The 25,807-nt window shown below is 41.6% G+C and overlaps 1 protein-coding gene across 4 annotated transcripts; it reads right to left on the bottom strand.

The window, feature by feature from the left end:
• Window positions 1-201: 201 nt before the first annotated feature.
• On the bottom strand, window positions 202-24,805 carry cpne1 (copine I). Of its 4 annotated transcripts, none has more exons than XM_037100039.1 (16): window positions 24,664-24,805; window positions 8,634-8,762; window positions 8,355-8,534; window positions 7,299-7,373; window positions 7,085-7,156; window positions 6,448-6,531; window positions 6,247-6,336; window positions 6,054-6,152; window positions 5,882-5,968; window positions 5,110-5,169; window positions 4,767-4,900; window positions 4,518-4,572; window positions 4,216-4,270; window positions 3,931-4,064; window positions 3,596-3,832; window positions 202-2,997 (listed from the first exon to the last, which is right to left on the bottom strand). In XM_037100039.1, the coding sequence occupies exons 2-16, from the start codon at window positions 8,760-8,762 to the stop codon at window positions 2,881-2,883; spliced, it is 1,608 nt and encodes a 535-aa protein (XP_036955934.1). In that variant the 5' UTR covers window positions 24,664-24,805; the 3' UTR covers window positions 202-2,880. The 4 variants fall into 4 exon arrangements, with proteins under 4 accessions (XP_036955934.1, XP_036955933.1, XP_036955932.1 ...); XM_037100038.1 differs by lacking the exon at window positions 24,664-24,805 and adding an exon at window positions 10,736-10,992; XM_037100037.1 differs by lacking the exons at window positions 202-2,997; window positions 3,596-3,832; window positions 3,931-4,064; ... (10 more) ...; window positions 8,355-8,534; window positions 8,634-8,762 and adding exons at window positions 16,123-20,011; window positions 21,202-21,270 and having other exon boundaries at window positions 24,664-24,740.
• Between the last annotated feature and the right edge of the window lie 1,002 nt (window positions 24,806-25,807).

The raw sequence follows: 25,807 nt of genomic DNA, 5'->3' as shown, positions 1-25,807 counted from the left end.
AACCAGCAAAAGCTGAGCAAAGCATTATGGGAGATGTAGTTCTTTCTCCAGATAAAGACAGGCAGCATTTCATTTTCCCTTCTCAGAAAGCTGCTGTACCTGATGACATCACAGCATCATGTGACTACACAGCCGGAGCTACAGCAGGTAAGGCTGAACCGAATTTTTGACTTTTCAGATTTCCAACAACAGAGGCTCTTCTTTTTTTTTTTTTTTTAAACATTTTACACCACATGTGTGAAAACAGAATTCCCTTCAACTTGAACATAAAACACGATTTTGGCAACAACTCATCATCATGGCAGACTGACAGGGACTTCAAGCTAGAGAATGTTTTGCAGGTTGGCATAGAAGGAGGTTAAAAACAAAACTACAAACAAAAAGTTATCCGAACTCGTGGTATATTTGAATCGTTTTTCTCTGGAGCTTTCAGAACTCTTGATTACATGGACAAAGTTGTAATTCTCCTGAACTTCGGTCGGTCTCTCTAGAAAACAGCTGCATAAATGAACACATTTTTACAGTTTTAGCTCCACTTGCTGTTTAACACCATTAGATGTAGCTGCACAGTTTTTCTGTAACGCTGTTTTCCCACAATTCAATACATTTTACAGATGCTGTTCCAAGCTACAAAAACAAGTAATTGATTATTTAGCTACACAAACTGTTCCCAAACATGAAGAATGTCAAACGTCAGTGCTACAAATAAAATGCAATTTAAAGATGTCACGTACATAAAATGGACCCACGAAAAAAAAAACCCAAAACATAACTTCAAAATGATTTTAAAATACTCATCCTTTCCTTTCTATCATTTCTATCAAATACAACAGCAAAAGTGGTGATTTAAAGAGGTTAGAACCTGATTTCAAATGAACTCTTAGCAGTTGTAAGTAAAGTGGCTGCAGATGACGTGTTGGCAGAAGCTCTTTAATGAGCATTTTGACAAAATTAAATGTGGCTTTCCTTCAGTAAACATGAGTTTTGACACATTGTGAGTACTCAGAGTACTCAGTAGGAGGAGCTACATTAATTAGCAAACAGTCTTTGGTATCTAAACAGCGCAGACTGCAGTCAGACTCTCAGTGTGATGCTGCTCCGCCATGTTGGACGCCCCGCTGTGGTCACGTGGGATGAAGTGTTACCGTGTTTACGACTTCCTGGAGAACTGGAGACAGCGGTCATGTTCCCTTTAAGATTGTTTTTTGCATTTCTGCTTTGTTTAAATATTGACTGCTGAAGAGAGACGGTTAAAAGGTGCATTATGTAAGAATCAGTCACCTGTTTAACTCCAAACAAATAGTTGTAGTTAAGTTACATGATCAACTTGAGGGCGCCTTGTTATTTTTCAGACACGAGCATGTGATCAACCTACTACTGAAAAACAGTCTGATTTAGATGCTTAAAATATTTATGGTAACATCCACATGACCTGAACACAGCATCACAACACCATGTCTGAGTCAGCCATGTTGGCTCCCAGCAAATATTAAATTCTGAAGACTCAGAAGCTGTCAGAGGTTATATTCAGAAAGGCACTTTGTACTGGGACATCATCTTTACTTTCAGTAACAAGCTGTCCTCAGTAGACTTCACTCAACTCCATGATTCTTCTCTTACTGCTCTTTATTTACTTTCATTTTGTCATTTATTGTTTCAACATTTTTTTTTCCCCCTACAGAGAGATTAATCAGTGCCTCTACTGTCTGAAGTCTGGGTTATACATTCATGTAGCAGCAAAGGGTCTGCATGATGTAACTGCTGTCTTCTTCATGTCATACATTTGAGGAACAAATGATTTCCGTTGTAGGATTATATCCAACTTCTGAATGGAGACGAGCTACATTCGTTCAGATGCGACAAGGCTGCAAAGATTAACTGATGGAGACTCGATTCTTGTGGGGGGGATGTTGCAGGTGATCAGGTTTAGGGAAACACAGACTAAACACAGCTTCATGGAATAAATGAGTTTGGCACGGCGAGATCAACAAACCACTGAGAGTCGTGACAGAACAGTCTTGAAACATTCAGGCGGAAGCAGCTGAAGCGTGCTGAGGCTACGCTAAAGTCCACAGTAAGGCTACAGTGTGGAGTTTGTTAGAAAGGCTATAGAAGTAATGCTATGATATATAATATATAATGCTATAATATAATTTTCCAGCATCTAGAGCAAAAGCAAAGTGCAAAGTATCAATACCTGATCAATTCAGCTGATCGGAGCCACACACACACAGAGCTGGTCCAGGGTGCAAAGAGTCGCCATAGTAACGTAGAAACCAATGGCTACAGAGAGATTAACGCAGCTGCAGTTCATCTAATGTCCACAACACGCTGACTATATTGAAGAGAATGGGAAACCAATAAACTCTAACTCTCTAATCAAAGTCAATACAGATTCAACTCTCAGAAGATATTCTGTTACTGTGGCAACATTCAGAATGTGGAGCCAAAAACGGCAGACACTTCCTTTGTGTGTGTGTGTGTGTGTGTGTGTGTGTGTGTGTGTGTGTGTGTGTGGCTCTGTGATTGATAAACACATGTCGATAAACACATGTGATATGCATAGTTAGTGTGGAAGCAGCAGAAGGAATCAATAACCAATCACCTATACTAAGTAATTATAAAACTGATTAGAAAAAAAAATAAAAACTGGGAGTGGTCGCTCGTGGCCTCCTGATTGGCTAACAGCTCGGTGCTGCATTATGATTGGCTGAGATTCAGTGCAACACATCAGGTTGGTCCCTGAAGAGTGGTCGATTATGTGGGCGGGGCCAGAGCTGAGGGGGGGCGTGGTCTGCTCCTGGAATGAGATGAGGGGTTGGCTTTCAGCATCATGGTCGGGTGTGAGGAGTGCACTGTTGGGGTGTGTCGGGGTGGAGTTTAGGCTTTGGGAGCAGCCTTTGGTTTGGGGGGTTCAAGGCCTCTCATCTTGAAGTAAGACACCACCTGGTTGGGAACCTCAGCGAGGACAGACTGAGCCAGAGTCGCCATGGGAGCCTAGAGACAGACAGAGAGAGAGGGAGCCCATGTAAGTGCCTGTCTGCTGTTGTGTTGCGATTCAAGTTTGACTACATGTTTTAATTCCAGATATGTAATAATTGTGTCCAAGATGTGTGTTGATATTCCCTCTTGTGTAACACCATCAAATAGTAATGTTAGCTATGAAGTGGTTGAACGCTAACGTTAGCTTTTGTCTACGCTTTAACTCTCAACGTTTTCCACTGTCTCTCACTTTTTAGTTGCTGATCAACTAGGAAACTGTCAAATGTTATTAGATGTGTCAGATTCTCTGCATTTATGCTTGCAGCTTGAACGCAGCTGTACGATATTTGAGCGTCCCAACCTGTGCGTAACATCAGAGGAAAATGGCAGCTGTTTGAATATGGTCTGCAGACTCTACAGTACACTGCACAGAAGGAAGACTGATGATTTCTGTCCGACTTACACTAAAAACATATTAGAAAGGAATCTTTGAATTATCTGTATGAAACATTTATATAAAGTCCTGACTGCTGTTTTAAGACAGACTGAGCCTCTGTCCTTTGAGACTTCCTCTGACTGCACACTCTGTCAACTTCAAGATATAAATACTTACATCTTTGAACTGCCTGAACGGGACAAACTGGACAATGTCTCTGGCGACCGCCTCCCCCACCGTCGACCTCAGCACGCCATCGTCTCCATCCAGCAGCTCCATGGCCTTGAAGTCCGCTGGCCCCACCCCAATGATGATGATTGACAGCGGCAGCCGCGACGCCCGAACAATAGCGTCCCGGGTCTGATCGAAGTCTGTGATCTCACCGTCAGTGAGGATGAGGAGGACGTAGTATTGCTACAGAGAGACAGATCAGAGAGTCAGTGTGAGTGTGTGTTTTCAGTGAATTTTTCATGTGTGTTCTTGAGTGTGTGTGTGTGTGTGTGTGTCCTCACAGAGGCAGTGTTGGTCTGCGCAGCGGTCGCGGCGATGGAAGCAACATGAGTTATGATGGGAGAGAAGTTTGTGGGTCCAGAGAGTCTCAGCTGAGGCAAAACCTGCCTGTAGGCCTCAACGATCCCCTGAATACCTGAGAGAGACAGAAGGGAAGAAGGTTAGAAAAGATAAAAAACAACATTTTATATGTGTTAAATGGCTAAAACAATTCATTCAAATAAGTTTAGTTGAGTAGTTTATTAGTTTTGAAGGAAAGAAGGGAATCAGTGTATGTGTGTGTGTACCTTGGCAGTAGGGGTTGGTGGGGTTGAAGTTGAGGGCGAACTCATGGTGTGCAGCCTGTAAGATCAACAACACAACATTAAATACATCAATAAATCTACAAGCTCGACTCTGATTGGCTGCTTAGAAAACTGATGATGTGATTTCAACTTTCAGATTTTTGTAATTGGTTGTTCAGTTTAACCAAAATCATAAAATTACAAAATAACAGACTCAAAGACGACTCTGGTTGGGGTTAAAAAGTGATGTCACACTTGAGAGGCTGAAGAAAGCTGCATTGTGATTGGTTGGTGAGAGAGCTGACCTGATAGTCTGGAGGAAGTTTGGCTCCAAATCCGAAAGCTGGGAAGAGTTTATCACTGAACGAGGAAACAGAAAGTAACCACTGTTACAGTCACACAAACAAAAATAAAAATCAGTGAGATTTAAGGAATTAGGATGTTGGTTTGGAGGAATTACAGCGTGGCATTGTAAATCCTGAGGTCTGTGTCTGTATGTCTGAGGATGTGATTAATATTTTAAAAGGTGTAGTCTTTAGTGAGTGTGTACTAACGTGTCGTAGTCCTGGACCACCTGGCCCACAGACCACAGAGCAGACAGGTACTGGTTCAACCCGTCTGGACTCATGTAGTGGAGAGAGTTGGGCGAGCGAGGATCACCATTGGAGCCAGTGAAGTCGATCCCCACCTACAGTGTTCATACAACATTCATTCATTCATGAATCCACACCTACAAGCATCCATTCATTATTGAGATACATCGTTTACATGTTAATTCAATCAAACAGTTCATAAATTGTTTTGGTTTTTTTTTATGTTATGATGAATAAATGGTGGTCATGCAGATTAGTGGCCCAAAATAAATCAGTTAAAATGTGTTGATTGTTGTTGACTTACGGTGAAGTTGATCTGGCAGCCTCCCATCACATAGTCCAGGAAAGTGTACTGAGCCACCAGCTGCAAACACACAGAAACACAAAGACACAGTGTGAGTCAAAGAATCACTCAACAGCAAGAGTTTTATAGAGAACCGCTGTCACGCCCCTTCAGGTTTATCTCATGGGACTTCAACTTGGACAAAAATATGTGTGGTTGTGAACAGAGACAATCAAATAAGTTTTTGATCCCATCAGAATTGAGTGAATTACACGTATGTTTGTCATTTTAAAGACAATTTTCCAATTCAAGAAAATCGCAGTTTGTCATGAAACTAATGGTATATACGAAGCTGAAAATAGGTAAATATAAAGACAACACAGCCATGATCACCAAACCCATAACTTGAACATCGTAAAGCTGTTGCTGTATATTTGTAGCTCATAGAACTGACAAACTCTTCTTTTACATAACTGCAGTTCTCAGTGCGAACCGATTTATTGTTATTTTCATCTTTTTTCCCCTCTATGTGCTGATTTGGAGGCCATATTGGCGTTTGAGAGATGATGTAGTTCACTGACTACAAAACTAGATGAGATTTTACTTCCACTTTCTTGACTTGGAAAATTATATTTTAAATCAGTAAACATCATATGTGTAGTTCATGACGCAACTTAAAATGGGTTAAAAAATGATTTGCCTCTCCTCATTGACTACTATACAATTTGTTGTTCCATGAGGTCCACCAGAAGGGCAACGCCCAGCAGGGAACTCTGGGTAACGTAGTCTCTACCTCACAGCTCTTCACAGAGACGACTCCAGAGTTCTTGTAGCTCTTCTTCTTCTTCTGTTTCTCAGGGTGGATGCAGTCAAACACCACCTGGGGGACAAAACATCACACAGTTGAATCATCTTCGTCCAGCCAATAGTAAAGACGTTGAATGTTTTATCATCAGTGAACTCACCAGTGAACCGTGCGCTGCTTTCTGCAGATCAGAGGCTTTAGTGGTGAAAGAACCGATAAGATCATGAGATCCATCGCTGTCATGATCAGAGCAATCCACCTGCAGAAGGAAGAGATTTATGTGATGGTTGTTACGACTGAAGGTGGGCTCTGATTGGTGGTTATGAATAGACGTGGACTCTGATTGGTGGAACCTTCAGCGGTCTGTCGAGGTCGCTGCTGCAGAACGTCTGTAGAGGAACAGTGAACTTCCTCCAGGTGGGACTCAGATTGTTCTTCACCACCTACACAAACACACAAACCTCCATCATCATCTTTTAATTTCATTGAAATTGGTGTATGTGTGTGTGCATGTGTGTGTGTGTGTGTGTGTGTGTGTGTGTGTGTGCACGCACCTCTGTTCTGTGCACCAGCTGCCACTTTCCATCGTCTCCTTTTTTGAAAAACTCCAGGAACGGATCAGATTTCCCAAACGTATCCTGAACAGAGAAAAGAAAGAGTGCTGTCATCTCATCTCATCACATCTTCAAGTGACTTTATTAAGAACATTTGTGTGCTTAAATTAATGGGTTTACAGCCCTGTTGCTCCAGTAAGCTGATTTCTTAAACATCTTTTCAAGTAGCCTGGTTTCAGTCACAGAGGAGGAGGTTCAGAGAAACAGCCACACCAGGTTTCTAATTTGTTTTTTGTTTTTTTGGAGCAGACGTGCATGATGAAGAGAGAATAAAGATATGATCACATTAGTGTTTCTCACTTGAGGAAACAGTCCCACAGTCATTTCAGATGGTTTCTGATGTGGGTAATAAATAAATATTGATCTGAGTGATCACAAACTGTAAACTGTCCCTGAGAGCAACATTACAGCCAACTGTCTGCTGGTGTAATTTTGGACAGACCATAATGACAATGACACACCCTGTAATAATGATTTCTACAATTCCCAATACAGTAAATTAGTGTTTTTATTGACCTAATGGGCACATCCACTCAGTTAAAGTTGAACGAAATGGGAGTCAATAAAGCTGAGTTACCTTCTTGTCGAGGTTTTTCGCCTCCAGCTCCAACACGATGGCTCTGTTGTCCTTGATCTCCTCTGCAGTGATCTACACACAAACACACACACACACACGCACTCAGAGTCTTTTCTTGATAGTCACAACAATCTGAATATTGTTTTGATCGACACAGAAATGTATTCTTCACAGACACAACAGAATAGGACATTTAGCGTAATTCTGGTCATACCGTGATGGTTCCTTTCCCTGCAGGTTTGCCTTTCTTCAGCTGCAGCGGTCTGGATATAGTTTTACTGGAAACTATCTGAAACACACAAAGAGGAGGTTTCATCTTCAGCTGAATCCAACACCCAGCATGTTCTGATACTGTAACAGTTCTGCAGCGACAGCATCAACTGTGAAACAGCTCGAATAAAAGAGAAAACTAAATAAAGTCCCTTAAATTCAGCGACTGTGATTACAGCGTTTGTCCAGCAGAGGGTGGTGTGACACAGAAACCAATATGTGGACCTGAGAAACTTTTCTGCCCCCTAAGAGCAACTCTGTAAATAAACAATTAGTATGCAGAATCACTGTTAAACATGTTGGTTATGAATTCATGTAGAAGCTGTAACAACAGGGTGAACCATTATTACTATTTACGATGAATGAATCTTTTACTCTCCTCAGTTGAAATCTGCTTCCAGCCTGCAACATCAGTCTGACTCAGTTTCCTGCAGCTACTGTGATACAGAAAACCTCCTCCAACACGTCTCATTCACACACTGTTGACTTTTAAAAACAGCCAATAAGATGTGAGCAGAGGGTCACAACTACATCTGACCTCCAGAGGCCGTTCACAATCCTCTGGACATCACGCACAAGAAAGAAAAATAAATCTTCTACATATAGATGAGTGCAAATGATTAAGTTATTCAAGCTATAGCAGCTGTTTTGATTATTTTTTTTTCAAGCTATATGTGCCAAAAAATGTCTAATTTCAGCTTCTCAAATGTGACATTTTAGAAAATTACAGTTTGTAATCAAGTTTTCAGTGATAGGCTCTGTTCTGCCTTGTGTCAGCATATTGACATATTTCTGGGAAAATCTAAACATGAAAGGTAAAAGAGATGTGAAAGTGAGAGATGAAGATGAGACTGAGTTGAAGTCAAGACAGATGTTCACACAGATGTAGATTTGTCTAGTCCACTGGAAAGTGAATATGAGCGGACCCATCTGAACCAGACTCAAGTGAAAAAACACACATTTTAACTGAGTCTGGTATACAAGTTGGTCTGTTGTGTACCTGTCCCAGTGTTAGCTCCACCCCTCCCAGGTAGTCATCATCGCCGAGGTCAACAGAGGAGTTGTCGATGTCGTAGATCCCGAACTTCAGATTCTGAACCGCCTCGAAGTGATAATCGATTCTGAGACGCTGACTGAAGGACGGGCTGGAGGTGTTGTTCAAACGCTCAGTACGACCCAGCTGACAGAGAGGGAGGAGGATGTTGAATTTATCCTACATAAAATCAAAAGTAAAATAAAATAAAGACCCATGTGTTATGTAGTGTGACTGCCGTGTTACCTCGACCCACTTGTCTCCCCCATTTTTCTGCAGCAGCACGCACAGAGGATCAGACTTTGATCCGACATCTTTATCCAGCAGGTCAGAGCAGGAGACGCTCAGCTCCACCTTAGAGACACAGTCCGCCATCTGAGGGGGGACAGAGAGAGATAAGGATTCAGGTCAGAATGACTTCAGTATGAAAACAGATTGCACAGTCGGGAAGCATTAAAACAAACACGTCAGAACGCTGTTCAACAAAACTGTTCAAGAGCTTCAGTTTGACAGAAAGCAAGAATTCAGAACAGGAACTTCATCTGTTTTATTTCCTTTAAATATGTGTAAGAAACGTCAGTTGACTGGTTTTGCTGTAAATAAACAAAAAATAAATGTACCTCTTTCATACCAACAATGAACTGTACCAACAATGTACACTAACATTTACCCTCCACTCTATTATCATTCATAAAGAGTTTATTATTATTATAAATCAGTTTAATTCAGCATTCTCGAATTCTAACTTCTAAAATGTGAATATTTTCTGTTGTTTTTATTCCTCTATGACAGTAAACTGTATAATTTTAGGCCAAACAAGTAACTGAATAGTAAAGAAAATACTCCAGAGGTTTATCCACAATTAAAAAATAATCACTAGTTGCAGCCCTATTGTAAACATTTAATAAGCTATAAATTGCTATATAAAGGATGTTCAAGTAAAGCCTTATCTTCGGTACTTTCAACAGCGACAACAAGAACTACAACCAACACGAGCCACTGTCCACCAACACACACAGCTCCTGAGACTCAGTGAGTTAAAGACGATTACAGCTGAAACTATAAGTCCATTAGTGGATCATGATAATTAAGCAACCGTGATAATTGACTTATTGTTTGTGTCTTTAGCAGAGCAAAAATTACATAATTAAATTGCAAGATTCAAGATTCCCAGCGGTGACTCTTTACTGCTGATCGTTGTCTTCTGTGAATATTACATTTAATATCTTTGGATTTTGGACTGTAAAACAAAAGATGCAAACATCTGATGCCACATTTGCTGCTCAACAATCCAAAGACTTTATCTAGAATTCTCCGAACTTCAGTCTAAAATAAAACAACTTTTATAGTTAATTCACTTCAGAAATAAAGTCATAAAGCCATTGTAATGGATAACGTGTCTGCTGATTGGTTCTATTATCAACCTGTTTCACTCCTAAACATTACATGCCCTTTATATGGGTTTATAGGCTGTTAAGATAACACGGTATGACTGCACAAATGTATCTTTTCCACATGCAAAGGAGGCCGGCAGCCCTCAAACTGACACTGAATAACCTGACTAATCTACAGTGAAAGAATCTCCTTCATCAGCAGTTACAAACTGAGGCTGGGCTCTCTGTGCCATGTTGTGGTGAAAACACTTTCATAATGAGTTGTGGTTAGTTGTGTTCTTCTGTCGAAACATATTGTGACCAAAATACGTCGCAGCTGGAAGTTATGAAAGATACTGAGATGAGATATTTTAGGAAACTTAAGAGGGTTTAGAAATAAAGGACTTTACTTAGCAATATAAATGGGAATTGAACTTTTAAAATGTGATTTGGGATACTTTTAGTTTCACTTCCTGGCAACCAGTTGTGTAAAGTAACTAAATAAGTGCATTTTATCAAGTACTTTACTGATAATCATAAAGTGTCATATACATATACAGTGTATATAAAGTGGATCAAATGGTCCACAGCACAGCAATGGAAAGGAGCAGCAACCACTAATAAATTCACCTGAACAGACACTTTTAATGACCAAACCCAAACATCCAGTTCTCTTCCCTAACCTCTGCTGGGATCATACAAGTACACCTGCCTGTCTGCTGTTTTATTATCATTAAATGTTATAAAGCTTTCAGGTGACAGCTGATGTACCTGAAACTGTTTTCTCCTCAAAATCAATGAACTGAGCGAGCAGCACCTGAAGGCAACACCAGCATGAGACTGAGGCTGTAACACCAGTTACGTTATACCAGTTAAACCAGTAGAGTACACAACCACATACCAGCTCTCTCTCATTCATTCTCCTTCTCTCTCTCACACACACAGCATTGTGTCAATATAAACTCTGTAAATCACCTTATCAGATCCGTTATAGTTTTATCTTCCACAGACCACAGGAGCAAACACCAGGGCGGAAGCAAACTACTCACAGTCGGAACAGGAAACGACACCTTTTCAGTGAGAGTAAACACACAAGAGAGTGCCCAAACCGCTACCTGACCACTCTGTGCACTTTTTACTGAAATTAAAAACTACTGGAGTTGATAATTTGACTGTAACTGATCCGGAATGAAGCCGCTTGTCTCCGTTCAGCAGTTACAGCTAACAGGGAGCGGCTCATAAACAGGATGCACTCTGATTGGACAGGCAGCTACACAACCGCGTTCTAATTGGACAAGGCGACTGTCAGTCACGCCCTCTGCGCCCCAGGCAACTTGATGACGTTTCCAGCGCTAAAGCAGGTAGCAGCAACAATAGATCACACTTCCGGCCAAGCTCCTTCAGAATAAAAGCAGCATCACAACAAATCCTTTAAGATCTGTTTCTTACAGCAGGATGGGGTGTAATGAATCTCCTTAGCTTAAGGCAAATGCTTTGCTACCTTCGATCATTAATACACACAATATCAACTAATTTCATTATAAATACAATGTCTGCAGTCAATGTGGCATCAATTTATTACATACAGTCGCAAGGTACCTGCAAGGTACCTGCGCCATGAAGCCAATAAGAACAGGTCAAAACTCCAGTAACACAGTAAGTATATTTAAAAAAATGGCTTTATTGTTTTTTTTTTTTCTCAGTTCACCTTGAAAGCAGGATGGGCTCATTTTGACATAAATGCCGACTTTGCTTCCACAAAGCCAATGTCCAAAGAGCACAGGACAAGTAGGAAAGAGAAACAGGCCAAAGTCAGAAAGGATTAGGGAGATTTTCATATAATCTAATTACAGATTACAAACACACACGCGACCCTCACTGAATTTGCCCACTCCAGTCCAAAAGTCTGAAGAGTGTTTCAGCTGTTGTTCTTGAATGCATCTTGGATATCATGTGCATTAACATGATTTATAACAGATAAAACAGAGAGCGCATTAATGGTAATTATTACATTTATATAGCGCTTTTCCAGTCTACTGGCCACTCAAAGTGCTTTACAACACTTGTCACATTCACACACTTATTCATACACTGATGGAAGAAGCTGCCATGCAAGGTACTGACCAGCTCATCAGGTGCAATTTGTGGTTCAGTGTCTTGCTCAAGGATACTTTGACATTGCAGTCGGGGAAATCGAACCAGCGACCCTCCAATGACTGGACAACCCGCTCTACCTCCTGAGCCACGGTTAATTGCAACAACCATATCTTTAGATGATGTATGTATTGAGTTATGAGTATTCTGATAAATAATTCATACAGTAACCAAATCAAAGCAGCTTTATAAAGTACTGTATTTAAATGATAATGTGCATACCAGTGTTTGTACTTCAGGTTGTGCATTCACAAACACAGATTAATTGCTCAATATTTAACTTAGAAACTGTTCTACCTGGATGACTGTCTAGTCTTAGGTACAGCTTTTACATTCAAAAATCTAAATTCATGTTACTCTATATTACTTGAATATAAACTGCATCGTGATTAAATATCACATTACCATGACCAAATAAAATCTTCCACAAGGTGAAATTGCTGAGGTTTGTAACCCCCTCTTAAGGTTTTTCACAGCAAATGCGCTTTGCTCAAAATAGTAACAGGTAGTGATAAATGGTCAAAGATATAACTAATAGCAGCATATATTGAGAAATGCAATTAAAATCTTCTAAAACTGTAATAAGCTGAACTTAAATTAAGACTGTTTAGCTTAAAATAGTTTCCAATGACAATAATGACCCTTCACAATCCATTCATGACTTGTTGACAAGTGCATTTCTGTGCTTTTATGTTGAAAGGCACACACTGAAGCCGGAAGTACTCTTGCTGAAGCAAAAACCCATTCAAGGTGTCTGATGAGTCAGAAGATGAGCTGTGCCAAAGTCCTTAGGCTGTATGGGACGATCAGAGAGAAAACAGAACAGTTCTCAGAAGGTACAGGTGAGATCAGTAAGAGCAGAGCAGGAACAGAAAAAAACTGAACACAGCTCGAGGCAGCATCCTCACACCTCAACATCCACCACAGGGTCATTTTATTCATCCTCTGGAGCAGAACCACAGTGGAGTCAGAAAAAGCAGCAACACGGCACATCATAGAAGAGAAACAGAACAGGTAGACCACAAGGCAGACAAATAGAGTCCTGAGGAGAAAAGGGGTATAGTATACAGAACCATGGTGCTGTGTTAAACCCTGTTTGACACATCCACACTCAAGACACACACTCACACTCTCCTCCTCCTCACCCGTATTTGACATCATCATATCATTCTCATCTTCTGAAGGGCCAATTCCCTATGAAAACAGCTTACATCCATCTGTGTCCACCTTTACTAGCCCAAGCTGTCTTTAAACTTGATTTACTATAGTCATTATTATTACATTAATCATATGAAATTACACATTAAACAATAATATATCACTTCAGTTAATAATCAAATTCCTTAAACTGTGACGGTATCCAAACTACAGGTCTGGATTGAGCTACTGCACATGTCAGGACCTGCACTAAAGTTATGATGGGATGAATTCCAAAAAACTAGACAACGGATTCACAAGTCAAATTTTTTTTTTTGAATTCCCTTGGAAATAAATAATAAATTAACTGAAAAGCATACAGTTACACAATCTGAATTTCTTCCAATAATCAATGCTGAAAGAGGGTACGTTGACACCATCATTTACCAGCTACAGGCCACCATCCACTATATAAACTACTACAATCCACACATCACTATCTTAAGGCTACCATTAACCATGCTGACCACTAAGATGTATTGTCCAAACACTACCATCTTCAGACTACTATCTACAACAGTGCACCTTAATGCTACCCTCTATTATAACAATGAGACCATTTACAAACTACCACCCTCATGCTACCACCTGCTAGCCACTTTCAACCAATTTCCTGGCCACCACATTGCACCAGATTCCACCATCTACCAGCGACCAGATAGCATCAAAAACAATACTATCAGCGCAACATCTACATACCACCATTCACAGGCCACCATCTTGCACCAAAATGTCGCTATCTACAGGACCCCATTTACAATATAGAGGCCACCATCTTTTATGTGAATCCTAACATCTACAGGCCACCTTTTACCATTTACTAGCTACATTTTACCATCTACTGGTCACCAATTTGCGCCTAATTGCTACCATGTACAGGCAACTATCTACCCTCTATAAGCAGTGGTCTTCAGACCACCACTTATCTAAATACTGCCACTTACAGGCCCCAGCCACATACCACCATCTACCATTTATTAGTCATCCCATAGCACCTAAATGCTACCATCTACAGCCATCTATCTACCCTCTCTAGGACACTATCTTTTATCCACATGTCACCATCTTAACATTACCATCTAGAGGCCACCATGTACCAGCCACCAGATAGCATCAAACAATTACATCTATTGGCCACCATCTTGAAACCAGTAAAACTACTATTTACATGACACTATTTGCCATTTAGAGGACACCATCTACAGGCTACTGGAGTCAGGCAATCATCTACTATCAAAATGCTACCTAAAACACAACACTTTTTACCATCTAAATAATACTACCATTTACCATCTACCATTTATTTTCTCCTACATAGCACCTACATACTAACATCTACAGGATAAGTTATACCATCTACCAACAACCCTGTACCATCAGTGTACAGTGTACCATGCCACAATTATTATTTACAGGCAGCCACTGTCTCTCTTTCATTACTCCTATCCTCTAGCTATCCTCTAAGGTCATTCAAGGTGAATCTACAATTGTGATCAATGATGATGGTGTACAGGTTATATCCAGGCTACTGTTGACACAGTATCTGTCATTTTTCATGTTTTTAACACTCACCTGCAAGTCCTGCCTTTGTCTGTCTATTGATCAGTCGTGGGGGGGAATCTCAGTGGGTGATTGACAGCTCAGCTTCAGCCATTCAGTGATATTTTTAGCTCAGTCCCACACACACACACACACACACACACACACACACACACACACACACACACACACACACACACACACACACACACACACACACACACACACACAACCATCCATACAGACTCACTGTTCAGATGTCTGCCATCATGAGTTTTCTTTTATTCCAGTATATATCTTTTTCCTTTCACCACACACCAGGTCCACAACACAGACACAATCATCTCTTTACCAACAACCATATAGCTAGACAGTGTTTGACTTCACTTTATTCAGGCCTTTTCTTTCACACACTTCAGAACTGCATGCACAACCATGAATGTTACCAGAGTACCTGTTGGGAGGTTAACCACTTCCTGAAGAGTCTTTCCTCTTCACAGAAAGACTCTTTATGAATAATCCTACTTGGATAAAACATGAAGGACAGAAAGCAGTTATGCTGAGATCAAGACACTTTTTTTCATCCTGCGAACTATTAAAATATATTTACATAAACCTGATCATTAAGTCATTTCCTCAGGATAACTGAGGAAAAATGTAACATGAGCCATTAGTCATGTAGTACTCACTTAAACTAGATTGATCACTTTTGAGTCCCCTCAAAGTCCAAGTTAACTACTTGTGCCTTCGTTTGCATTACTCTTAAGTTACCTCACAATAGTTTTTGAATATTTCTATCCAATTTCACTTTCAGCATGCTGAGAATTGACAAGCAACAACAATTTTTCCAGCTGTTTATGACATGAAACAGTGAATAATTCCAAATTAATCCAATGACAATGTGCAAAATTTGACTCCATACTGGCCTGTCAGCCAATAGCTACCTTAGTAGCTGTGCACTAGCCTTGCTGTTAGAATCAGTGTACATGAGCTAGGAGACGAAACACATGAAACTGACCAACTGAGTTGGTAATATTAATTAAATATGCCAGGATTCACTGTCTGAATATAATGGAAATCTACTAAATGCAAGAATTTTTTTTCTACATTTGTGGTTCTACAGAACAGACATCAGCCACTGTTTCAGTGGAAAATACAGACAAAAGTTTAACACTGTGCCCACTGGTAGCAGAGGTGGTAGTTTCAATTTGAATTAATTTTGATTGATTCTGTGGCGGAGTCACAGAATGCAAAAGCAACAATTACTCAAGGCACAACCTGGAGCCATTTACTGGGTCAAAATTAAATTATAAGTACCTTGTATGGCATTGACGATCTGTATTCCAAAGAAAACCCCATCTTACATTCAAGTTTTACAATATTAAGAAACAAGGGACTCACCAAATGAACCAATTCATCATAAAGTTTGCATCATTAGGCAGTGAAGAGCAGACAGTGAGAGAGAGAGCTGATTAAAGGTGAGCAATTGTGCATCAGGAATGTCCTTTTATTAGCCAAAGCAAAGGAGACTCCACATCGTGTATGGTTATACGATCATACAAGGGTTTTTTTCACACTGACAATAGAAATAAAAATGAGCTTTAAGGTGAAAACATCCAAAACACTATCGAACATACATACAACAAAAAGAGTTATCAAACTAAAAAACTCTACAGACTTCATCTCAGCGCTCTAAGTCCAAAAACCAATTGAGCATGTGCTGCGGAAAGGGGGAGGGGTGGTTTGGGGTGGCATTGTTCAAACACAGCAACATCAGAAAAATGTGACAGAGGAAAAGATTCAGCGGGCCAAAGTAATTATTTACAAAACAAAACACAACACAGTAAGCAATCTGCCCATCCCGCATCCTCTACAAAGCAACTGCGTTTTGTTGCAACACAAAATTGTGTCAACATTTTTAGCATAGCAAGAGTGTCAGCTTTTTACAGTGGAAAGAGAGCATAAACATTTGATCATGGCAACATAGCTTTTTATCATAATTTTACTAAAGCAAAAGAGAGTGTGAAGACTTTACCACAGCAACAGAGCATGTACAGATTTTACCATGGCAAGAAATGTCATCATAGTAACAGAGCATAAACTTGATCATGGCAACATAGCTTTTCATCATTATTTCACCACAGCGACATAGCATGTACACTTTAAACCCCAGCAGCACAGCATAAGTAAGCACATACAGCAACAGTGTTTGTCAGCCACATTATAAATCATCATGTTACCATAGCAACAAAACAGGTAAATATGTTCAGTGTGTCAACGCTGGACATGACTTGACAATAAGCTGCACTGAAAACAGGGTAAGAAAGGACCACAATCCCGCCAACAACATCATCATCAATTTGTGCTCTCAGACTCAGTGGAGGAGCTGCAGAGAAGAGCAATGTCTGGATCAAAGTCTCCCTACTGGACAGACTGTGTGAGGGGAGGTGGGGGCTTACCTGACATTATCTACACAGGGGGAGGGGCTTCAGTGGGTGATGTCTAAACTGAGCTGCTTACAGTTGAGTCCAGAATCTGGTATGGTTTATGCTGGCTTTGTTTTGCCTGGAAGGTTGATTAAGGTAGTTTCAAGATTTTTTTTAATCTGCAGTCAGTCTGTTTTGGTTGGGGCTTTAACCTAGGCTTATCTTGACCTTGCGTGCTCCAATAGGTCGGTCATTCAGATCCATTACAGCAGCAGTGGCTTCTTCATGGTTCTGAAAAGCCACCATTGCCTCGCCAGTTGGTAGGCCTTTCTCACTGAACTGCAAGCAGACTGAACCTGGTAGCACCTGGTAACCGTAAAAGAAGTCCATTATCTCATCCACAGTTACAGTGAATGGCATGTTCTGAAGCTTAACAATTGTAGGACCAGCAGTACCACGTTGACCGTTAGGATTGTTAGTTCCACCAGGGGTTGGCTGGTTACGGAGACCATCAGGTCCAGGACTGAACACTTGCTGTCCACCAGTAGCTCCACCCCCTGGACGCCCTTGGTTGTTGTTAGCCCCTCCTCCTCGATTCTGTCCTCCTCTGCCTCCTTTAGTGTTGGCAGTGTCAAAGGGGGCCAACCCTCTCAGTCCATCCTGGCTGAAAGGGGCTCCTCCTGCAGCCCCTGGCCGAAATCCTGGGGGCTCCAGGATTGGAGCCCCAGGAAGACCAGCAACGAGTGGAGGAGCCACGCCTAGATTAACATCCCCCAACCCTGCTGCCAGAGGAGGGAGAGGAGGAGGGCCTGCCAGCCCATTCCCTGGGGCTGAGAATGGACTCACAAAAGGGGCACTGTTGAGGTTCCCCATGGTGTTTCTGAGAAAGTTAAACTCCTCACCACTAATGCCGGCAAATGGATTTATCTGGGGTTGCTGGGGACTGGGCTGGGCTTGTTGATGTTGGCTCTGGTGTTGGTTTTGATTTTGGTTTAGCTGGTTCTGGTTGCGTTGGCCTCTCTTATTCTGGGGGGGCGGATTCCTCTCAATTTCCTTCATCTGGTCAAAGGTCACCAGGTGGACAAAAGCATCACGGCCATTGAGTTTTTGACGGTGCAGTCTCTCAGCTTTGCGGGCGTCTTCCTCAGTCCGCAGCTGGAAAATAGCTTGGCCCAGACCATTGCCATGACTATCTGTCAGAACCTTCAGAGTGTCCTCATAAAGCCCCACCCCTTCGAGGAAGGCACGAACATCCTTCTTGGAGACATTGTAAGGGATGTTGGTGATGTGGGCACAGTTCCTTGGAGCTTTCGAGCCATCCTGGTTCTTACCATCACCCTGTGATGCTTCACGTTTGCGGATGGTGTCAATTTTTTCAAGCATGCCCTTCCGACTGATTGGGTGAACCTGGATGAAGCGGGTGCCCATGTACTGCATGTGTGCACCCAGAGCAGTCTTGTAGTCCTGTTCTGTTTTGAACTCAAGGAAGCCCTCTCCTGTGGCACGCCCATTGGGCCCATAGGCAATGTAGACACTATCCTCTATGATGGCCAAATTGTTAAAGAAATCCTTTATCTGTTTCTTGTCTGCCTCGTAGGGAAGGCCCTTCAGGTACACACAGAATTCCTGGCGGTGGGGAGATCTTGACCTTCCTCGCTGATCCCTTCCTCCTGCCCCAGCATTACCCCGACGGTGCTGCTGGTCCTGTGACTCATTATTTGATTTGATGCTATTATGAGGAGCATTGCCTGTTGTGCCATCATTGAGGCTGATCCATTGCCGCTCAGAGCCTGGAGTAATCTCAATGAACCTTTGGCCCATCATGCCACCTCCCCTCTTCACAGCTTCATAGCTGTCCTGGGGCGAGAAAAACTTCACCATAGCCCTGCCAGATGGCCGGCCCTGTCCATCCCTCAGCAGGCGAACCCCATCTACCCCCAAACCCCGGAAAAAACTCCTAACATCTACCTCTGAGCAGGAGAAGGGGAGGTTCTGCAGAAGGACAAACATCTCATCAGGATTTATTGCTCCAGCTCCACTAGCTGCAGCAGCAGCCTTCATATGGGCCTGGAGGCCAAGAGAGGCCAGGGGAGAAAGAGGGTTGAACAGCATGGGGTTGGGGGTTCCAAGAGGGAGGCCGGAGCCCAGTCCTGCAGGGGGAGGTAGGGACGGGTTGAAAGGAGGCAGTGAGGACATATGGGGGAGGTGGGACATAGGAGGCACTGGAGGTCCTTGGGACAGTTGGGAGACAGTAGGGACAGGGGGAAGGGAGGACACAGGGGGAGGAACTGGAATGGTGGGCAGTGATGGCATGGGTGGCATAGAAGGCATGCTTGGAAGTGGAGGGATGGGTGGGGGGCCCGCATTGAGTGATGCCAGAGCTGTGGTGATTGTGGGGGCGGAGCTGTAGCTGTTTGGGAAACTGGGCACTACACTGGACACTGCCTTGATGTTTGGTGGCTCTTGGGATGAGCTTGCTGCTGTTACTGAGGCTGGGGTGTTACTAAAACCCTGGTTTCCATGGCTACCGCTTCTCCCACCCGCGCCTGGCTGAACTGTGGGTATGGGGGCAGCCACTTGTCGGTTTGCGTTTCCTGCTGTAGATGCAGCTGTTTCCACAGCGCCTGCCCCAGCCTCAAACCTGCGGCGGCTGAGTTCAATCATATTCTGCATTTCTGTCTTGCTGCTTAGCAACAGTGACACTTTGGAGCCCTTAATGGACCCACCTGTACGCATCATCCCCAGCCGAGCATCCTCATCAGTGGCAAAAACGATGAAGGCCTCGCCATGCTCACCCCCCACGATGTGCACTCCCCCGTCAGGGATGGTGAGGCCAGAGAAGAAGTGTCTGATGTCCATGGTGCCGGCCACTATGGGCAGACCCTGCAGCCTGATGACTACCGCCATACTGACTGCTAAACAACAGCCCTACAACCTGGGGAGAAAGCAACACTACTGTCAGATAAAGAGCAGTAAGAGGGCAACCAATGGTTTCCAGATGTTTCCTCAGGAAACTTAGATCTGACTTCGCAGGCCAGTAAAGGCTTAATCAACACTGCGTACATTGCAGTTTGTTCAAAATAACCCGAAGACCTATTTATAAACTTTGCACACCCATTTTGGGATCCTGACATTTGGAAACCAGTGGTATCGGGGAGGGGTTTTGGGGATGGGGGTGAAACAGGAAAATGTCAAAAAAAAGCTAAACTGAATCAGTCTCACGCCTACTACAACTTTTAGTAAGTTTGATTAACTTTTTTCAGATCAAATCATATTAAACATTATGTTAGATTACAGAAGCAATCTTAAGCATTAGCGCAACATTGCTCCACTCTTCATTACTTTTTGTTGCAAAAGAAATGAATAGCCGGGAATAAAGGATTAGCACAGATGTCAAGAGACAAATCACACACTCATACACACATACAAACACATTCTCCCAACTGATTCATTTTTACAACAGGGAAAATGTGTTTCACAGTGCAAACCAGACTGAAACATCTGCCATTTGGGGCACCAGTCATGGCTGAGTCCAGCAAATTTCTGCCAATTAGCAGTACCAATTTTAAATTTTTTTCCTCAAGCAAGCATGCACTGGGGCCACGTCACATTCTATAACTCCTCCGGGGCCACGTCACATTCTGTAACTCCTCCCAGTGAAGTCTGTTTGATCTTACTGACATCTAACAGTTTCTATTTTGTCCAACAACTATGTTTAAATCAATGCAGAGTTTACACATACCTCATGGTTGGTTATGCAAAGTCTCGTAATTACACAAGACTTTCTATTGCAAATTTTTTTGGAAATCAACATCTCCAGTATGCTTTGAACAAAGTGCTTTATCTAAAAGTGAGACTGGCAAGTTTAGTCATCTGTAGCAGACAATGAACTCTCTCATTACATATCATACAACCCTATTCAGCTTAAGAAGAACTTCAATGGAGGTGCGCTGTATATTAGCACCTGTGTGTAACTAAGAAGTTGTGAGCAATGTGATTCTTTAAATCAACCTTTACTGTTGTCTACCATGCTACGTACTAAGATATTGCTTGTGTTTTCAGCTGAGTCCAAAACATTTTGTGCAAAAGTAAACCTTCATAAATCTCATGCAACTTGCAACTCACCAATGCAACTAAGTTGTGTGTATAGTTTCAATGTTTGACTGAAAGAGGATTGATGAAGGACACTGAAACCTGTTAAAAGGGTCAAAAAACAACAATCCTGTTCAAAACATCTCACATAAAACAGATGTTAGCTTCCAGTGAACAATGTACGTAAGTGTTTTCAGGACTCAACAGCTTGTACTTTTAATTTGTGTCAGTCATGTTTCACATACAGATTCAGCAAAGTGTCAACAAATCATTGTGTGATGTATAATGTACCTCAGTCTTATTGATAAAAGATTGTCTTGAACCTCAACAAAACACAGGGATTAAAAAGTACTAAAGTGAAGCTAGCAGCAGGAAAACAAATCTCAGAGTTAGACTGCAACAGGTTTGCTACCTGACAGCGGAAAGACACACCTGTCCAAAACAAAAACCCGTTATGGCATCAAATATCAAACTCCAACTTTCTGCAGAGCAAGTAGCAAGTGTAAAACTGAAGTAAACTGAAGATAGGACATGCTGAGGTGCAACCAGTCCGCAACTACCTGGCAACCAGCCAGCAGGACCCTCATCAAGCAAAACCAAGGACCTAAACAGCACTTCAGAGGCCAGCAACAACAGAGAGGTGAACAAGACCTGCTTTCCTGAATCCTTAAACAGCACCAACTCAGCAGGCAGCACTTTAGCAACTGGTTGTAGAACACCACAACACAAGCAACATGTCAACCAGCAAATGTGCAAAACATTGTCAATAAAACATTAGCATCACATTAACAAGGAGCAACAGCAGTAACCAACCAATCAACCAGAGCAAAAAAAGCAATGTGATCAACATTTAAAGAAGAGCAATGTCAGGGTACATGTAAACCAGAGCAACATGAGCATCATGCCAACCAGAGCAACATTAGCATTACATGAACCAGAGCCACATCAGCATTATATCAACAAGAGCAAAATTAGCATTACATGAACCAGAGCAACATCAGCAACTGATTACCAGCGCAGCACCAAAGACAGCAGCTGATTAGGAGAGAAAGCAAATAGAAGCAAGGGGCAGAGCAATATTCTAGCAATGATCACTTCATCCAGAAATATCTCAGACACATCCTCAGGTTTGATGCTAACCTAACCCTGATCCAGGAATGTCAGACTATACATCATGTTCTTCCAGGGCATCTTGCAAAACTGACACTGGAGTAAGTGCAGCTCATAAAATGTGCTAGTTGAAAAATCGTGGTCTGGGTATGACGCTGCAGCCTACAGCTCACCACAGCTTTCCGCATGATGCTGGATACCTTCAACATCATCAATTATTTCCGGTCACAACCACAGCACAGATCCAGATCCAACAGTGGTACATCCAGCCCTCTTGTTAGTGTCAACCTGCTAACAATCTCTGCGAAATAACAACAGCGAGAAGATAAAACACAGCAGAAGAGAGAACAGTGACAGCTAATAGTGTCAGAGAGGTGAAAAGGTTCAACTGAAGTTGCAATTTGCACTCACATATAACCAAGGAACAAAACGGGACTGATAGAAGACAGAAAAAAATGTCCTTCAAACATTGAGAAAATCAGAAACTTTCAACACAGCAAAATCAGAATTAAAGCAAAAAAATTGCCTTAATTTCTCAGTTTAAAGCTGGAATATTAAACAGTCCACATTTTTTAATCAGCCTCAAATCACAGCAAATATAATGGAATTTAACAAGAAGGGAAGAACGGCATCCAGGGGCTAAATAACACCAAGATAGTGTCCATTTTCAAACAAGGATGCATGGAACGTCCATCAATCAGCCAACTTGAAGCTCAAATCTCGACAGGCGGGACAATGCGACAAAATCTGGCATGACAACCTTTTGTTGCACTTCATTAAACCTTTACTTGCAATGTATTCAAGACCTTACCTAGTTTTCTATTACAGGGATGACTGTACAGGACTTGACTGACATTCACACAATAATAACCAACTATTGCCTTACAGGACAATTACCTAAGGTGACGATTCCCTTTAGTCCACAGAATTCACCACTGAAGTATCATTCACTGATTTAACTATAGCCCCTTTCAGACATGCATCATGTTACATAAATGTTGAGATTATTTTGTATGACAGTCAAATGGTTGAATAAGTCCCTGTTAGTATGCAGCCATGTCGCTACAGGTATACCTGCCTGGATGTACCTGTCCCATCTAAATCTAAAAGAAGTGAGTTTGCTTACTTCAGGTCACAGGTAGAGAAAATTCAGGTACATACACTGCCTTGACACTTTTCAATTGATGGCTAATGAGAACAAAAATGTAAAAATGAAGCTGTTTTAAAAGAGTCCAACTAAAGACCTGCAGTTGGAAACGTGTCATTATTTAAAAATGGGTTGATACTGCTGTAACTATACATAAAATCAATGAATCAAAAATGAGTTTAATAAACAAATAAACACTGTGAATTCAACAATCTGATCTATTTAAGTGTGTTTACTTACAGTTGTGCTGAGACCATAGATAAATAAAAAAAATATATATATAACGTATAAATATCATAGAACAACATCAATCATCAAAAAACAAGTTTCGGAATGTGGTACCTAATATATATTAAGTTTGTATCACTATATATTTACAGATCTACAGACGTGTATAGGTCATTATATCCTTACCAATACAATATTTCTGTAGTCCGATCATATATCAGCCGATATTAATATTATTTGCACACATCTGCATACTTACATTGCAGAGAACTCAATGTAAAATACAACCAATTAGTTTGACCTAAGTTTTTGATTACACATCTGAAAAGGGCTCTAGTCAGGAAATCTGTTCGTTGACAGGTAAACCCAGACTCCACCTGTCACTCTCCCTGCAGGTATTGATCAACAGTTCTGATCAAGTCGTGGTGGACAATTGCGTCACAACCAGTGGGCGTGGCTTGTAGTCTCCAGTATGGAGCAACCGCGGAGAAATCGACAAAAACTCAGTAAACGTTTTTGACAAAACAGTTCAGAGGGCAAACTCACAAACCTCCAGCCTCATTGGTTCATTCAGAGATGAAACTAGCGCCGATCCGTAATTTTAAAAAGACAAACAAGAGGACATTAGTAATGTATCGGTTAGCTAGCTGAAGATAGCTAGCAGCTAACTTAGGTACAAGACACCATTTTAAACAACCCTGCATGAACGTTTTAAACAATGAGTTATTATATGATCAAATATCTGACATGAAGCCCCTTATATAAAACTCTAACACGCTTTAGTCACTAGCTAGCTCCTAGCGGAAATGCTGAATGTAGCTAGTTTAGCTTAGCTTAAAAACCTGGGAAGCTAACGCTTCGTTAGCCACCTACTGCTAGCTGATTGTGAAGCTTTGTGTGTGTGTGTTGGAGCGGAGAAGCGAGCAGGATGCACACTTTTAGCGGCTCCTCTCGCCCTCTGCTCCCGTGTGAGTGCGTCACTGAGTGGGCTGCCGCTGTCTGATTCTTACCGAGAAATTTGTCAACAAACACACTGAGTTTAACTCATGAACGAAGCTCTTTCCTTCTGTGCTCTTCTCTCTGCAGGTTGCCACGGCACGAAATGTCGGCGTAAACACCGCGATACCGGACGTGATGACGCGAGACTGCGGATTCCTGACGTCAGAGCGACACCGCCACCTACCGGCTGAACAGGGTTAATGTAACTTGTACAGGGAGAAGCTGTAATTTCCCCTCACAAAACTCACACTGCTCAAAATTAGTTATATTTTAGTGTTTGACTTGATTTGAGTGTTTATTCTCTGAATATCAGAATTTTTATGTTGTGTTCTGTGAATATTTTTGGTTCCCAAAAAAAATGTGACATGTTTCATTTGACTTTTATGGCATAACCATGCACAGGCATATATGCACCCATATCCCAATATCCCTAAATAATTTTGAATAGTATGTGGACCACCTGCACACAGACAGTTGACCTCAATTTCTTCCGATCCAGCACCACTGGGTTGAGCAGTAACTGTGAGCCTGGTCTTATCGGCCAACATCAGCATTGGACTTCACGCTTTTGTGGCTGGATGAAATAAGTCCCTACAGCCAGGTTCTTAAATCTGGTAGAAAACTTCCCAGAGGAGGGGAAGGGTGTTTACTATAACACATGGCTGAAAAGCTCAAGTGTGCACAAGCATTTGGGTATGTAAATACAGACAGATACAGTTACACTTGAGATTAAAATCTTATAAAATCATAGTATTACAATTGCTGGATTTTTAGCTGTGCAACTGAGCAATTCTCTGATGGCCCAGACCAGACTTACTCAAGTGGAGGCCCTTTAATAACCTCATTCAGGCCCTTAAATCATTTTCTGATTAGGCAAACAAGCACATTTATTAGTTATGTCTGTTTTATCACATTTAAATGAGGTGATTTACAGGTCAGGCATAGGCAATGTAAAAGTCTGGCTCCTTGGCACTTTACTTTTTTTTTTTTTTTTTACTGGCCCTTCTACAAAAGTAGCTGAGTAGACCTGCCCCAGAGTCTCAGTCTAAATGTTTATCTTCATTTCATGAATTTCATTTCATAAAATACTCACAATAATAGTATAAAACTGAGTTATAATTGAGAAATATTAGTATTACATAATAATATATAAAT

The sequence above is a fragment of the Acanthopagrus latus genome, chromosome 6 (assembly GCF_904848185.1).
Source record: "Acanthopagrus latus isolate v.2019 chromosome 6, fAcaLat1.1, whole genome shotgun sequence".
Lineage (NCBI taxonomy): Eukaryota > Metazoa > Chordata > Actinopteri > Spariformes > Sparidae > Acanthopagrus > Acanthopagrus latus.
Note: the sequence above shows the minus strand (reverse complement) of the source record. Positions and strands in the feature narration are given on the sequence as shown.